The 17,339-nt window shown below is 41.3% G+C and overlaps 1 protein-coding gene across 1 annotated transcript; it reads left to right on the plus strand.

The window, feature by feature from the left end:
* The first annotated feature begins 785 nt into the window (after positions 1–785).
* On the plus strand, positions 786–15,307 carry NIPA1 (NIPA magnesium transporter 1). Its single transcript, XM_042868107.1, has 5 exons — positions 786–945; positions 3,836–3,883; positions 7,429–7,519; positions 8,704–8,864; positions 10,189–15,307. Exons 1-5 carry the CDS (start codon positions 786–788, stop codon positions 10,698–10,700), a joined length of 972 nt encoding a protein of 323 aa, XP_042724041.1. The 3' UTR covers positions 10,701–15,307.
* The last annotated feature ends 2,032 nt before the right edge of the window (positions 15,308–17,339 follow it).

Here is a 17,339-nt window from a genome sequence, read left to right on the forward strand (position 1 = left end):
CCTGTAATAAATGTCACTGTACGTGTTAGTAGGCTGTATATAGATCAGAAGCTGGTATAACTACCCTGTGTTTGCCTTCACCTCTGTTCTTGTTTTGTGCTTTGCAAAATTCAAAGGGTTGCTATGGATAATTCTTCTTCCACCCGATGGAAGATTCTGCAGATCTTGTGAGTCTCACAAGGACAAACCCTCTATCCCATAGAATTAGATATTTATATATTCCCTACTGCAGGGAACCCGCTTTAGCGGGAAGTTTGGACTCCAGAGGCCCCATCCAACCCCTGCGGTTCTGTGCGGTTCCGTGAGATGTGTGCCACGCAGTAGCTCCGCGGAGTAGGAAGGCTGCTCTCAGCTCGGCTCTGCCGGGGTCTCTGCTACTTCCACACTCTTTCAAACGTGTCATGGCCAGGAGTCACGCTGCCCCTGAGGACGCGATGCCCCCCGTGCTGCCCGAAGAACACCAAACCGGCAGCGGTAGGACCCGAGGGAGGGGCTCAGCGCTGCCTCAGGGAGGCTCAAGCTGGAACCCCTCTCAGGCCACCCCGCTGCCCTCACAGGGCCAGCGCCTCACACAGCGCCCTGCCGTGACGTCAGAGTACGTGTGTATATGGGGGCTGGAGGGGAGGCGATGGTATGACGTCATCCTGCTGCCGTTCCCGAGCCCGGTTCAGCACGGAGCCGCCCCCGGCGGGCGGGGCGCGCAGCGCGGGGCGGTCCCGGTGCAGAACCGCTGCCGGCAGCGCTGGGCCCGGCCAGTCGCCGTGCGTGAAGCCATCGGCTGGGCGATGCGGATGGCGGTCGGTGCGGCAGCGGGGGACGGGGCGGCGCAGAACCCCGGCCCCGCCGCCGTGTCGCTGGGCTTGAGTGTGGCCGTGGTGTCCAGCCTGGTGAACGGCTCCACCTTCGTCCTGCAGAAGAAAGGGATCGTGCGGGCCCGCGGGCGAGGTAGGGACCCCGCCGCCCAGGGCGCTGCAGTGCGGGGGGAGCGCCGCAGCGGGCTCCCGTTCCCCTGCGGCACGGCGGCATCGAGCCGAGCTCCGCCTGCCGCGGGCACGTCGGGTCGCCCCGGGCGCGGCCGGGGCGGGCCGGGAGCACCTTGCAGGCGGCCGCGGGCTGCGGGGAAGGTGGGCTCGTTGTCTCCTGTGAGAAACGGAGGGCGCGTTCGGCGCAGTCATCGTCACCGCTCCCCAGCCCGCCTGTCTGCCGTCCCGCTGCCGCGCAGCGCTGGGAACCGCGCCTCTGCCGGCACGCGATGCTCTTTCACTTCCGTGTGGCGCCGCCGCGTTGTGCCGCTGTCTCGGGCCGTTGTGGTTCGTTCTGCGGTAGGGCCATTCCGAGCTACAGCCGCCGCGTGGTGGTTTCCTTCGGTGGAGGAAGGCGCGCCCACAGCGCCAAGTCGCTGCTCCTCTTCTCGTGTTGAAAATCCCATCCCTCGTTGTTGTTTTCTGATGTAAACCTACTCGGGAACTTAGCGTGCTGTCTGAGCAGCCTGGCCAGAATACGGATGTGAGCTCACAAGGCGTGGAAGTCTTCTGTGTTTTGTGCTGCAAACAGCAGCATCTCGATGCTTAGAGTGTAGGGAAACTGCAGTGTGTGCGTGGGTGCATGGAGCAGACCAAACTTCCAGCTCTGCTACCACCAGCTGACAGCCTGATCTAACAAGTTGTTACACTTCCTACGGTGACTTCACATTAAGGGTCTGGGGTAAATCACTGTTTTACAGGTGTGCTCTCCCTTCAAGATAGCTGTAATCTATTTTTATTGTCCATAGAGGAATTACACTGCGTCATAACTACTGAGCTTGTTGTAAGGGAAACAAAAGAGAAAGGAAAGACTTTCCAGCCCAGCTCTGCTAAAGGTATCATCTCGTGGTACAGTTGGGCCTCATTACCTCATTAGTGCCCTGAGTTAGGTGACTGATGGGAGTGTGTTTGTGTGGGTGCTGTGTCACAGCTGTGAAACATCTGCTCTGGAGATATGAATGAGTTTCACTTGTGTGTCTTCCCAAGTGTTTCCTGTCTCTGCATTAGAGGTTGGACTAGGTGACCTTTAAAGCTTCCTTCCAACTCAAATGATTCTATGAGACATCCAGCCAAATACCCTGTTTCTCTCTATTTAATGTGAAGCCATGTAGCCTTGAACCTAGCAGTCAGAATGAAGAACATGAAGATGTTCGGTGTCAGATGATGTCTTTTTTTCCACTGGCTTCAGCAGGTGCTGTATAATTAACAAGGAGGCACTGCAAGTCTTTTCTGTCATCTCTCCTGAGTCAATAATATCAAGTCGTTGCAATTAGTAATCCTCAGAAACAGCAGCGGGTGGCAAATATTTTGCAAAGTTATCTTACTTGAGTCAATATTTTCTGTAATTTGTGCCCCCAAGTGTTTTAATTTTATATGCAATAACAAAAGTCTAAAAAACGATTACTCCCACTCTAAAGCTGGCCATTTTCATTAGTCATTTTCTATCTCGCTTCAATTATGTAGTGTGATTTCCAAGTGCTTAATATTTCATAAGTTTCCAGAGTTGCAGATTATTATATCTTTCTTTCATTTGGGATTTCACAATGCTTGCTGTAGAATCATAGAATAGCTTAGGTTGGAAGGGACCTTAAAGATCACACAGTTCCAACCCTGTGCCATGGGCAGGGCTGCCCCCCACCGGCTCAGCTGCCCATGGCCCCATCCAACCTGGCCTTGAGCACCTCCGGGGATGGGGCACCACAGCTTCTCTGGGCAGCTGTGTCAGCACCTCACCACCCTCTGAGTGAAGAATTTTCTCTTTATACCTAATCTGAATCTCCCCTCTTTTAGTTTAAAGCCGTTCCCCCTTATCCTGTCACTATTAGACTGTATAAGAAAATTGGTCTGTCTTCTGCTTATAAGCTCACTTCAGGTACTGGAAGACCACAATGAGGTCTCCCCAGAGCCTTCTCTTCAGACTAGACAAGCCCAAGTCCTTCAGCCTTTCATCGTAGGAGAAATGTACTCACTGCAATACTGCCTATTGATCCAGAAGATCTTGAAAGAGAGTGTTTTCCCAAGTAAAGGCAGAGTGGGATTGCTGGAAAAGCTGGCATTATGCTGTTCTCATATTCTGCTCAAGTCATGTTTGATGGGAGCTAGCATTTGGTTTAGTAACTAGTGATTAGCATTGATGCTCTTCAGAAACAGAGCTGATAAAATGTGGGTACACAGGTTCCCTGGTGCACTCCAGGTCATCATGAAAATAGTCATCCTTGAGATGGGAAGGCCCAGAAAGACCATCCTGAGGTTTTATGCTTCTTGGAAATGCATTGGTATGTCCATAGTTCAGAGGTTTCAATCATAGCATTTTCCAGATATTCAAATACAGGATGATCTGTCCACACTACCATACTGCCAAATCTGCTTGCAAGACAAATTCTTGATACTACTTCACTGAAGCTATGTTAACAAATGAATTTATCCAAATAATTCTTTGTTTCCATATGTTTCCCATTCTCCTGGTAGTGGCTTCTATATGTATGTTAAACTTCCTTTAAAGTGGCATTTGCTGGTGTTTTGGACACTTTTCAAAGTCATATAGCATTAGTGGCGCATAGGTATTCCAATCTGGAAATCAGAGCCTCTGGCTGTTATGTTCCCTTAAGAAGGTCTGACTTGGGCAGTTTTATTTGCCCCAGGCCAGGTCTGGACACCTTTTATTTTCTCTCTTGTTTTCCTCCCACTTGCCTTGAGGAAAAAGGTTAAGATAAAAATCCTTAATAGTTGAGAGTGCTGAAATTGTTCTATTTTGTTGTTCTGATAATGCAGTTTCATATTTTTTCTAATACATCTTCCTATATTTCTCCCAGGTACTTCATACTTGACAGATATAGTATGGTGGTCTGGCACTATTGCAAGTAAGTATCTTAAATGGCTTGATTTTAAAAAAATTTTTTTTGAAGGGGGAAGTTGTGGTTAAGCTGCAAAATGAGGCAAGATCTGGTTTCTAATCTTGGATCTGGCACTCACTTGTAGTGAAGTTGCTTTCCCTCAGAAATATCCCACTTTTACTAAACTGCCTCTCTGGCTGTTCTGTCTGATGGTGTTAGAAAAAGCTAAGAGGTGGGATAAACCCAGATCAGGTGTTTTTTTTCTGGATTTTCTGAACCATCCGATACTTGCAGCTCTTGGCACCCACACACTGCTCTGACTGGATTCTTGCATGTTTTCTGTTTCTGGATTGCACTGGTACACCCAGTTTTTAATAGAAGTCAAAGCTGAATAAGAAATTGTAGCTCTGCACAAAGGGGCTCATTGAGCACATTATGCTTTAGATCAGAAAGCATTTAGCCTCAATTTTAAAAACAGTATCTTTTCTTATTTCTAGTTTGGTAGCTCTGGTTTCGGCGTCGTTTTTAATTTGCTGGGTTAATATGAAGCCTTACGTGGTGCTGATTATGAGATCTGTGCAGTTCTAGTTTTAGTGTCTTTGTAAGTAATCCTCACACTCAGTTCACTCTCCAGTTTCAATCCATGCAGAGTAACTAGCTTTCTCCTTTTGTAGTTCAGTCCTAGTGTTACCCACAGGAGTTTAAATGCAAAGCTGGTTTATAGACACTAGTCCAGCCTTCTGTGGATTATTTGGAAATGTTTTGATGAGTTTCTGAGAAGCGAATGAGTCCAGCTATGTCCTTTGCTTTGATGCAACAAAGTACTTTGTTGTCCTCAAGCTGCACAAAAGGAATGGAAACTGATAGATCCCTCAAAGGATGAGGTTCGCAGCAAGAGTAGGAGCCAATAGAGCTTCTAAAGCAAGTCTTCAGCTAATTCAGGCTGAGTTTAATTAGTGCTTTGTGGGCTTCTGACTCCGTGATCACGGCTGCCTAGGAAGCAATAAATCTGTGCTTTGGTCACTGTTTTTGTTCTCTGTGAGGCTTCTGTATTGAAGTTCAGAACAGACAGTTTACATAGGAGATTTTTTGGTACAGGAGTAAGAGGAAACGACTTCATGCTCAAAAGAGTTGCCTGAATTGGCCAAAGGTACAACAGCTGAAGGGATTGATTTAAGTTGGCTTTTGTCTATCAGCTAGGTGCAGGTATTTCAAAACACAGCCGCAATTATTTTGCAAAGAAACCAATTAAGGACTTTATAGGTTCATAATTGCAACACCGTTACAAACTGCAATAGCAAGGGCTGGGCAGGCAGGCAACTGTGGCATCTAGGGAAAGGCAATTCTTTGGCAATTGGGTGAGATTTCATATTTTTTTTCAGGTATGGAATTTGGAGTTAGGACAACTATCAAAGCCAGCATCAACTCTATCAACTTGTTTTTCCAGTATTTGTTCAGACACTGAACAAGCATTTCTGCGTTGGCATGCTAACTCCGAATAACACTGCCTAGCTATTTTGTGGCCTTGGGATCCACTGGAAGACTTCAAAGGAAGGCTTACAGATTCTACTGAGGGACTTCTTTTTTGACTGCTAAATTTTTTTAACACTAGTCAAGAGAGTGATTGCAGGTATCTCAGTTGGCTTTAGGTTCATTAGCTAATTGATTACTTTCAGTGTGAGCTGAACTTTTTTGTGATAAAACCAGGCTGGTAGATGTGCTCTAGGAACATTCCTAATGTGTGTTAGCTGTGAATAGATTCAGTCTGTGGAAAGAGGCTAAAGTTTGTTTGCAGTAAAGCCCCTGAGGTGCATGGAGCAGACAGCTTTCACTGTTCAGATCTGCTTTTACCAATCTTCTCGCAGATGTAGACATGTCAGTGTGCATCAAGCTTTGTGTTGCAAGAATTTCTGGGATATCAGTGCTGCTTTTGCAAACTGGAAGCCTGATGTACCTTCACAAGCTGAAGTAGTGATTTGATTTACAGCAGTGATGTGTCTGGAGATGAATTTCTAACCACTGAGGACTGGATAGGTTGGCAGCAAAGGTCCTCAACAACAGGCAGATGGTAACTATTACTTAGATTTGATTTTTTTAAATTACTCTTAGTTAATCCTAGTCTGTTGTTTATAGTGGTTACTATTCTATGGTAATGCTGAAAAGTTTTGGTAAGTTCACTTGGTTTATTACACGTGCAATGTGACTAAAGCTTTGGAGACCTAATTTATGAGTCTTGAGTTGGTGCCGTGTATTAGTGTTCTGTAGTCAGAAAGATGAGTCAGCTGATCTACACCCAAAAAAAGTGCAAACTTTTGTTAGAATAACTTGGAAGAGCGTGAAATCTGCAGATCCACAGCATGCCAGATGGGTCCTGCCTTCCATACAAGGTGTCCCTCAGAGCCATTGGATGCCTTGAGGATAGTGGCACAGCTGCCCCATGTGCCTGCCAAAATGCAGAACTGGGGCTGGTAGCTGAGTTACTCCGTTCCCAGGGGCTGAAAGCCTTTCAAAAGACCACTGCTGACTGAGGGACCAGCTTGTGCTCTAGCAGTGCTGCTCATTAGCTTCTCTGGCTCGCTCTTGCATATAGAGAAAGCTTCAGTGACTTCAACTAGTATAATCTTGCCATGTTTGCAGTTTTTGCAGTTTGTGTATCTCCTCCATGCTTCCTGTGGGTGACAGGTCTTCATTTTTACTGATGTAAATGTGAGCTCGTTTAATAAATTAACGAATGTTTGCACTGTGCTTTGCAGGTGTGAAGAGCAGTTTGATGATAACAACAGTTGATAGTTGATGGCAGTGCCAGCCTGAGCAGAAAGACAGTGTGGATTCTTGAAATGTTTTCAAATGTTTATAATGGCTCTTAAAATCAACTTGAAATTTGAGCTGTATGTAATCTGTGTTCAGTCTCAGGGTTTTTGCCAGGTAGCAAATTGTAACTGTGTGAGAATCATGTCGACCTATTATAAACGTACTGTAAACTTGCCAACACTTGCAAAACCATTTGGTCATTTTCTCTTTTTTTTTTTTTTTTTTGTTTACTGGAAACTTGAGCACATTTATCGCAGCTGTGGTGTGCAATAATGTGGTAAATTTTAGAACTGCCTTTTATGGAGTGGAGAAGTGAAAATAAGATTGTGAGGCTGCTAATGTGATTTGGTATGGATATATATATATTTTTTTTTTTACAGTGATCAGAAATTTCTTCTGATATTGTATAATGCTGTGAGAAGTTGAAGCATTCTATTCTATATTGAAGAGCTTTTATATATGCAGTTCATATTTCATTATTAGATTTATTTGCTGTCCTTATTTTTCCTCCCAAAGGTAACACTGCTGTTAGAAACTGTAAGCCAGTGTGTTCGTGTTATACGAATGCACATTCTGAACAAATCCTGTATTAACATATAAAAATTGCAGCCATTTGGGTTAAGTGCAAAATTAACAGAGCTAAGCAGATCTGTAACATCTGTTTTCCACTTAAATCAATCTTTCTCAAACAATATTGGGTAACTTTTCATTCCTTCTTTTTACAAAGAGGTTTAAAAACTTATTTCTGGTTCTCTTGACAGTGGCTCTTGGTCAAATAGGGAATTTCTTGGCCTACACTGCAGTCCCAACTGTGTTAGTGACCCCCTTGGGAGCGCTTGGTGTTCCATTTGGGTAAGAGTTTATTTTTTTTGTTTTTATTTGAATGTTGTTACTACTTGGTATCAAATAGACTCTGTGATCACTGGGCATCTGCTAAGGAGATGCCAGGTTTATGAGTGTAGTGATGAGTTGTAACTTTGCCTGCTCTGCTTTGCCCAGTGAAGTATGTGTATAGACTGGTGGTGGTGGGAGTGTGGTGAAGAAAGGATTCCTGAATCTCTTCTTTTTTCATTTGTTCCAGACCATAGGGATCATTAAACAACTGTTTTTTCCCCTTCATTTTGATTATTCTGGACTCTTCTGCTCATTCTCTTACTCACAGTTCCCTTACTATGTAGATCTTTCTCTTTGTTTCACATTTGTTCTCTGCCCTGCTATCCACAATCCACACGTGTTTATTGATGCTGATTTTAATTCAATTGGATTTGGCCCAGTTTCCTGAAGTGACAGGCTCCCCTGCAAATGGATGCTCACAGTTTCTTCAACGTTATGTTCACGTGAGGGGAAGGGGATAAAAAATAAGGCAGCGAGTGTTCCTGGATGGATTTTAATATACGGGTAAATATTCTGTGTGTATCTTGACACTATCTATGAAGCTACTGCAGAGAAAAGGTACAATTATTTTAAAACAGTGCTGAGTGCTGCTCTGAGAATTTTTGCACCTGCCTACTGCTGTCTGCTGAATTATGTATGACTGGAGTGGTTATCTACTTGAGGATATACATTGTGTGGGCCACGTGCCTTTCTGAAGTTTTGTATGCTATGAGATGCTACACTGGTGCTCTACTCACCACCTATTATTTTATTCTAGACCACATAGCTTTTAATATTTTGGTCAGCTACATATTTGAGCTGAGTCCTTGGATCTTTGTAATCAAAGATGATTTTCATCTCATGGTTGTATAGCATATAAAAATATAATGATATTTCACCAAATCATTAACAGGTGGTTATCTGCTAATGAGTTTTGTTTCTTGGTGGTTTTTTTGGTTTGCTTTTCTTGAGGTGAAACATCAAGGATTGAGTAAAACTGAGACTGGATGAATCTTCTGTTTTATAAGTATGTTTGAGGCTATTTGAAGATTTACTAATGTTTGATAATATTTCTTTAAGAAGGAAATTCATATGGCAGGTAACTTACTGCATTATTAACAGGATGTATTCGGGCTTAATTTTCTTCTTTTTCTTTGTGAAAGGTCCATTTTAGCTTCTTATTTGCTGAAAGAAAAACTGAACATTCTTGGCAAGCTAGGATGTTTGCTGAGCTGCGCTGGGTCTGTTGTTCTCATCATTCATTCCCCAAAGTCTGAGAGTGTAACGACTCAGGCTGAGCTTGAAGAGAAACTTACAAATCCAGGTACTTTGTTCCTTTTTTTCAACTCGGAATGATTTTGTGAGGCTGACTGAGAGAACACGTGAGGAGGAAACTAGCAACCTAAATGACACAGGAGAGCTGACTTCTGAAGAAAATATGACATGACAGAGGCAAACTGGTGCAGCTTTTGTGTAGGAAAACTGTGACTTGATGTCTATAGGACACCTCAGATTTATTGATCCGTCTATGTAGAAAGAAAAACATAGATGCTTTTGAAAAAGTTCTCCTTCACAGGAAGCTTAGAACAGTGGCCATTTGAGCTTTTAACTTTCTAAAATTTTGGAAGAGTGTATCACTTTCTTAGACACGAAAGCTATAATTCTAGGACCTTGATTTACATTGTTTTATACAGAACAAAAAATTCTCATTGTCTTTTCTCCTTTAATTCTACTCTTTTTAAATTTTAAGTTTATATTAAATGTTAATTATGTTCCAAATGAAATTTTTTTGCATGATAAAGGTGTGTATCAATAGACTGTTGAGATGTATGCTGAAATACCTATTCTTTTTCGTAACACCCCAGAAGTCCCAGGATAACACATACCAGTGCTGTCACGTGCCAGATCCACTTCTAATTTTCTTTCATAAGAGCTAAGCTTCCAATTATTGCTACTTTAATTGCTTTATGTGAGAGAAACTCGAACCTAACAGCATCAGCTATTCACATTTATGGCTGAAGGGAAAAAAATAAAAGCAAAACAAAAAAGTTGCAAACAAAGAAAACATATACTCTGGTCTAAATTTAATTTATCTGACCAAAATGAATTGGAAATGTATTATTTAAAGTTTTAAAGCATGCAACATTTTTCACTAGTCCAACTTGTATACTAATACTATAATGTAAATGATATGGTCTCCCAGTTCTTCCATCTGTCCTCTCTCATCTCACTCAGTTAATGGAGTCAGTTTTTATGCTTATGCTTTTTGCTGGATCCGTGCGCTGTGCTTTAATGAAATGAGTGATGAATGAGGTATTATCACAGCTGCCCATCATAAGGGACTTTACCCCTGACAGAAGAGAGTTTTTCAAATAAGAACAAAAAAGAAAAGACATCTTAAGTTCTGTTCAAATGTGCAGCTGTCTATTTTACTACTTGATGATTTGCTTTCCACAAAGAACGTGAGGACATCATTAGTTTCAGGTGCCCACAACATCACTGAAAGCACAGCGTTTTGGCTCTGCATTCAACAGCAAATCGTAGCTGTGATGTGTACTTTAGGTTCATTGACAGGACATGATTTGCCTGCTAAAATCTATAGAATGCCAAGAGTTCTTACCTTGCTGTTATCTTGTTTTGTTTTCCAGTTTTCGTGGGTTACCTCTGCGTAGTACTGCTAATGCTTCTCCTGCTAATCTTCTGGATAGCTCCAGCTCATGGACCTACTAATATCATGGTTTACATCAGTATTTGCTCTCTCTTGGGCAGTTTCACTGTTCCCAGCACAAAAGGCATTGGGCTGGCTGCTCAAGATATCTTTCACAATAATCCGTCAAGTCAAAGGGCTTTGTACCTCTGTCTGGTACTTTTGGCAGTATTAGGATGTAGCATTATCATTCAGTTCAGGTACATCAATAAGGCACTGGAATGTTTTGACTCCTCTGTGTTTGGAGCCATCTACTATGTTGTGTTTACGACTCTAGTCCTGCTGGCTTCAGCCATCCTTTTCAGGGAATGGAGTAATGTAGGAGTGGTCGATTTCTTGGGAATGGCATGTGGATTCACTACAGTATCTATTGGAATTGTTCTTATACAGGTCTTCAAGGAGTTCAACTTCAATATTGGAGACTTAAATAAACCTAACATGAAGACAGATTAATTTATTTTTTTTTCTTTTGAGGGGAAACTGGATGGCTCAGGGAAAGATAAAGAACCTTTCATTTCTAGGTCACTGATTCAAATATGATTCAGGTTGGTAGTCAGCCTCTGATGATTTGGTGGCCTATGTGAAATGAATTGGAGGCCTCCATCCAGTTTCAAAGGAGCAGTTTTCCATTGTACCCCAGTCAATACAATAAATGACCTTAATTGGAACCGTGGATTGAGTTAGCATAGAGACTGTTGTATTTCCTTACTTTAAAGGATAATCAATCAGAAGAGATGTGAGGATATTCTGACAGACTTGTGTGTGAATCCTTGTATTATGGCTGTCCCTGAGGTATTGTTTTTGTGGGTAGAAAACATCAGTTTCTAATGCACTCAATCTGATTCCTTTCCATGAGTGATGTGTACCTTAAAAATAAGAGGGGAAAAAATGCGAGTTGAACAATTTGTTAGTACTGCAATGTGTTCACCGTCAAGGCTGTGAATTCTGAGACTAATGTTGGCTGAACTATGGACCGCAGATCTGTCCTTTTTAGTGACTGTCTTGGCAATTTGGTCTGCCATGTGGTGAAGACACTGGGGAGTTTTAAATTGAATTCTTTACACAGAGCAGTGAACCCTTAAAATCCTTCACTATTTACTTATCAGCTGATGGTATTGTTCAGGGTATGCATTTTCCTTTGTAACATGTGCATTAAGACATACCGCATTCACCTGAGTTTTTAATCGGGAGACAAAGTCTGTAAAAGATACGGAAACGATGCACAGACTCATTGCCTATATGGTGGCTTATTTTGTAAGCAGCTCAGAACTATTTTCAGTGCCTTTGTAATCCAAAAATACTGCGTAAATGCGAATGTATTTGTTTCAGATGGCCTATATCGGTTTAATAATTCAGTCTCACTGTCAGTAATACTGGACTGTATTCAAATTCTAAACATGTAAAGCATCCAGGAGAGACACATTTTGGAAGAATTTACTAGCCTGAATTGAAACTCCTAGATGCTTTGACAGCTTTGGCATAGTTGTAATGGGAAGAGGTAAACTATGAGAGGACCTATTCAAAGCCAGCCAACATACCTTGATTCTACCAGTTACTACTTGATTCTAATTGACTAAACACAAGAAGCTATATTGCAAAGTAGTTAATAAGCAGCAAAACCAAAATGTTGAGACAGAAGAGCATAAAATTTCTCACTGCTCAGAAAAAGAAAAGATGGCCTTGTCCTCTTGTAACCTGGGAAAAGGAGATTGAAGCCTGCCAAAACACAGGCATTCAGAGAGCTGAGTTTCAGGCGACCAACTGGAACATACATTCAGATCCACTAACTTACAGACCTTTATGAATAGTTCAGCAATAATATTTTGACAGGTAGTACTCAAGTACACAGCTTAAGCTGTGAGTGGAATGATTCTGAACTGTTTAGGTTAAACCTTTTAGAGAACATTTGTATGTCAAAAATAGTTAATTTTCACATGTTTGTATTTGGTAGTTAAAAAATCACAAGTCAAAAATTTGTGAGGAAAGCTTGAAAAGTAAGAAATGTTTGTTTCTATTTCGAGTGCAAAAACAGAATTCAGACAGTGGAACTCAATAATCTCTGGGTCAGGATGTTTCTTGAATCAAGCAAAATCCCAGTATGGTTACAAGACAGCATTTGGAAAAAGTTCATGATGTTTTTTGAAGAATTCATGAATCTTTGTGACTGGCTGAGGGTAATACAAATGTTGATTAATGAAGGTAATAGTGCCCACTCTGAAGTGGGGTTTTTTTTGTGTGTCTGTGTGTGTGAATTAATGCTATCTTAAAACTCACCTATTGTTTGGAAGCCAGTTTGACAACTGTGAACTCCGGATTCATGGTCTGAACTGGCAGAAATGTGCACTCTTACAGACTGGCACAGAAATTGGGTGTCTTGACGTAATAAAATAGCAGAAAAGGGGCCATCTTGGATTTGCAGATACTTCATATGATTTCTAGAAAGTTTCAGAATGGTAGATGGGGCAAATTGGACCATGGAAGATAATTACTAAACTCTGTCGATATTGATTAAAGATGGCATATTGGTTATCAGCAGACAGTTATGTTTTGTCACCCTAGTTCCCTTTTTTTTTCCCACTGAAATATGAATTGTACATACGTTATGAGACCTGTAGTGACCTACTTTTTAAAACAATGTTAGCTGTTTTCTGAAGCAGTCAAATTGCCTTTTCAAAATCCGCAATCACAAGTTGCATGTTGGTTTTGTACTAGCCTTTAATCTCCAAACGTTTCCATGAAGATCTTTAGGTTAAAGTGAAAAAGTTTGTGGTCTTATCTCAGACCTCCTTTGGCCATGTTTGTATGTTTTGTTTTAAAACATTCTTATTCATTTAGAAAGTGCCTATCCTAGTATGTTAGGTGCATATGCAAATTATTAGTTAATATTGTATCCACAATAACTTGACTGCCCTATCTAACTCTTGCCATTTTCTGCAACACACAAGCAAGTTTACTTGAGGAGCACTCTCTACGCAGAGTAAGAATTAAGTAGCAACCATGTTCTGTGGTCCTTTGGCCATCCTTACAGCTGATAAATGTATGTATGGGTGTCTTCTCCCCGGCTGCTCCTCATCCATGATGAGCTTTCTAGAAATGTCTGGTTAACCTTGTTTAAAACAGATGTCAAAAGCCAGCACATAAGATGAAAGAAATTCTCGTGGCCTTGCACATCATTTTATATCTGCAGCCTTTTACATCGTGAATGCTAAATAATGGAAGCCTTTAGTTTTGCTACTTTGTTCATTGTATAACAGTGTTTTTTGAGTACTGCTATACCTGGACCTGGTTCAATTCTAACTTTAGAAGTGTATTAGCATTTTGTTGTCACTGTTGGTATCATTCTTCCTCCCTTTTTTAGTCTTTGCCAGTTGCTTTTCTGATTTAAAAGGAGGCAGTGTTGAAGTTGAATTTTAGCTGTTCCCTCTTTTTTTCCCCACCTCTGTCACCTCTGTCTGCACTTGAAAAAGACATCCAAGTTCCGTCATCTCAGGGAGCAAATGTGCATATAGCTGTTTCCTGAGCTTTCCCTCATGGAAGTGATGGAGCCTACATGTGTAAAATGGAGTGATTACAGTAGTGGAATGCATTTGAGTTAAATTCAAACCCATACAAAAGGTGTTTCACTCTGTACGTCTGGCATCTGTTGTACTTATCAAACTCACTCACTTGTTACTCACTTGCCTTTGATGATTATCCCTTCAGTGTATGGAGGGTTTACATGTGTCACTCCCAGTCTTTATTAGGTGTCAAACACAAAAATTCCTCAGATGCTCAGTAGGAAAATAGAAACATTTTTGATACAACAACCAAAAAAAAATTTGTTACCTTAAGTACTTACATAGAAATGAAAAATACCTAAGGTTATCTGCTGTACTGACTTTCCAACACGTTATATATGTAAATAGAGCCTATTTATTAGTGAGCTGAAACTAATGTTAAAGAGAACCTGTCATATCACAGTTTGGCAAGTGAGGCTTCCTATTAATAATCTTGGTTTGTACTGAATGTATGTATTTTTCTGAAGTAGCTAGCACTGAAAAATGAAAACACTGGATTTTGTTTGTTGAAATACTAGAATCTGTGAGGTTTAGCTTTGCTTTTTATTTGAAACATAGAGGGTTTGTATTTGAAGAAAGATCTGGGGTTAATAAGTATGGAGTGCTTAAAACTGGACTTTGCATGTTATACCCTTCTTTCTTCATAAATATAAAGCATTCTGCAGATGTTCCTCAGCTGTCTAGTTGAAGCTGCACTGTTAAATCAATTGTTAACAAATATTGATCAATTACCTGATGTCTTTTCTTTACAGAGACCAATCTTTGAAATAATTTTTTGGTGCTACTGAATACAGGCTGAAGTGATGCAGAATGTTAATGTACCATGTGAGGCACCAATGATGCAAAAAAGTTATTTCTATTAGTGCCCAAGTGTTTCAGACAACAATGTTGAAATGATTACAAAGTTAGAGATTAAGAAATCTTTCTTAAAAACTGAAAATATGTGGTTTTGGTGGGTTTTCTTGTGTTTGGATTTTTGTTTTCTTCTTTCTCTAAACAGCTACTCTAGAGAGTAGAAAATGTTACACAAATGGGGTATTTTTAACTTAATTCTTTTTTTTTTTAACTGTGGAACTTTCTTTTTTTCTAACTTTTGTTTTCCTGGAATGTAAAAAAACAGTTCTGATGCGATGTGGGGAAAAAGTGGATGGCAACAAATACACAATGTCAGGTTGCTTCAATGCTATTGCAATATACTCACTATGGATTACATACAAATGGTTTATTTTATTAGCTTTCAAATAATGTGTATATATATATATATATTTGTTAATGGCTTACCAGTCAAGCTTACTCTTTGCTTTTTAAAAAATAGTTATAGGCATGTTGTATTTGCCTTGTGTAAATTATAAGAGGCTATTTATTAAGTTTTCTGATAACTAATCTATTTATTAATCTGTAATGTTTTAAAATAAATGATTTTATTTCTAGCTCAATGCTTGCTTTGTGACTCCTCCTCTTTATCACACAGGCCAAAAAAAAAAAAAAAAAAGTATTTTCCCACTCATCTAATTGTGGTGCAGCCTAATCCCAATTCATGAGCCCAAGCTATTTTCCTTACTTTTGTAGCCTTTCTTTTACTGGTGGTGGACTGTTCTTTCATGTGTACAGATCAATTACCACGTGAAAGGCTCAGTCATCATGTGGTGGCATCTACCAAAAACTGCAGCCTTGATGTTTTAATTGCACTTGAGGTATGCTCACATATAAAATAAACCCTCCTGGCAGAAGTGTTCGGTGGAGCTTGAATCAGTTCAAACTGGTTTAAAGGTTATCGTACTCTCCTGTACATAGGCTAAGGAAACATGTGTGACTGGTCTAATTTCTTGCCACAAGAGCTTTCCACAGAGGGAGTCATTTCAGAAGATGGTGTCCGCCCAGGTAATCCTTCATCTGAAGTTCATAGCTACTTGTATTAGATACTGGCACAAGCATGACTTTCAGACATGTCATTTTTCAAATGGTGGGATCATGATGAGGAACTGTTTCGGTCTTTAGGCTTGTGTCTTAGGGAACAGACCAGTATTACTGCTGGTGAAAGTTAAAAGTTATTTTAAAACAAGCAAAGTGTCTCTTGAGTATAAAATTTGCATGCATTAGAAGAGACCGACATGGATTCCTCACAAGGTATGTGATTGAAATCTTATTTTTAAGATGTTGCTGATATTAATGCCATGTACTGAGATAGGAAGACCAGGAAACCAGAGGTTTTCTTTCTGTACGCAGCATCTCTGATTTCCCTTTTTTAATAGCCTTTTCTTTATTTATTTTTAAAGTAAGCGAGTATACCGTTGTTACCAGTGAGGTCTGTGACATAACCAGTCATGAGTGTGTGTGCGTCTCATCCCCACATCTCACGTGAGGAGGGTGTTAAAAAGACCAAAAACTCATGGTGCCGTTTTCTCTTTATTTAACCAGAGGTGGTGGAGGGGAAAAAATAAATAAAGTGCTGTTGATTTTTCTGACGTGTTTGTTACTGTTTTTGTTCTTATTTTTGAGATCTTAAGCCGAGCTTATTAAGTTGCATGTGGGAGAGCAACCCTTGTAGGATCAGACTCACAGATACAGATCCTTTGTTCTGCTCAGCTGTCTTGGTTAATCGCAGCAGGGACATGGCCACCAGAGGCCGTTACAGCTGCCTGATTTCCTCATCAGTTTTCTGCCATCTACAGACAGCACTGAATTTATTACCCTGGTGGGATGCTTTAAAACTCAGCCAGCTTGTGATATTTTGCCAAGGGATACCAGACAGAGGCTCTGGGTAGATAGCTTTTTATCGCAATCCTTTCACTGTTTGTATGGGGTTGGAAATTACTGCACGAGAGTGAGCTAGCTCATATGCAGCACGAACCTGCTAACCTGCTAATGTTTCCCAGGGTTGTGTGAGTGGCAGCCTTGCTCTTTATCCTGAAACCTTGAGGGATTGGGCCCCTCCCTGCAAGAAAGATATTGAGGCCCTGGAATGTGTTCAAAGGAGGGCAACAAAGCTGGTGAGGGGTCTGGAACACAGGCCATATGAGGAGAGGCTGAAGGAGCTGGGAATGTTCAGCCTGGAGAAGAGGAGGCTCAGGGGAGACCTTATTGCTCTCTATAACTTCCTGAAGGGAGGTTGTAGTGAGCTGGGGGTCGGCCTCTTCTCTCGTGTCATTAGTGATAGGACCAGAGGGAATGGCTTCAAGCTACGGCAGGGGAGATTCAGGCTGGACATGAGGAAGTATTACTTTTCAGAAAGGGTGGTCAGGCACTGGAATGGACTGCCCAGGGAGGTGGTGGAATCACCGACCCTGGGGGTGTTCAAGGAAAGACTGGATGTTGTGTTGAGGGACATGGTTTAGTGGGAGCTACTGGGAATAGGTGAACGGTTGGACTGGGTGATCTTGAAGGTCTTTTCCAACCTTAGTGATTCTATGATTCTATATTTATATACACAATAGATACTGAGCCCTGAAAAGTTCTGCTTATAGCTTTGCATAATAACTTATACTAGCAGACTTTTGCAGTGAAATTTACTGAGTACAAAGAACGTGTAGCGGTA

Source organism: Lagopus leucura, unplaced genomic scaffold (genome assembly GCF_019238085.1).
Source record: "Lagopus leucura isolate 7727_CA_CO unplaced genomic scaffold, USGS_WTPT01 Super-Scaffold_100001, whole genome shotgun sequence".
Lineage (NCBI taxonomy): Eukaryota > Metazoa > Chordata > Aves > Galliformes > Phasianidae > Lagopus > Lagopus leucura.

Excerpts from the sequence above, each read along its gene's own strand:
- NIPA1 (XM_042868107.1), top strand. The coding sequence starts at position 786 with ATGCGGATGGCGGTCGGTGCGGCAGCGGGGGACGGGGCGGCGCAGAAC. Across the intron at positions 3,884-7,428 it reads GTGGTCTGGCACTATTGCAA|TGGCTCTTGGTCAAATAGGG; the intron begins GTAAGTATCTTA and ends TTCTCTTGACAG. Across the intron at positions 8,865-10,188 it reads AGAGAAACTTACAAATCCAG|TTTTCGTGGGTTACCTCTGC; the intron begins GTACTTTGTTCC and ends TTTGTTTTCCAG.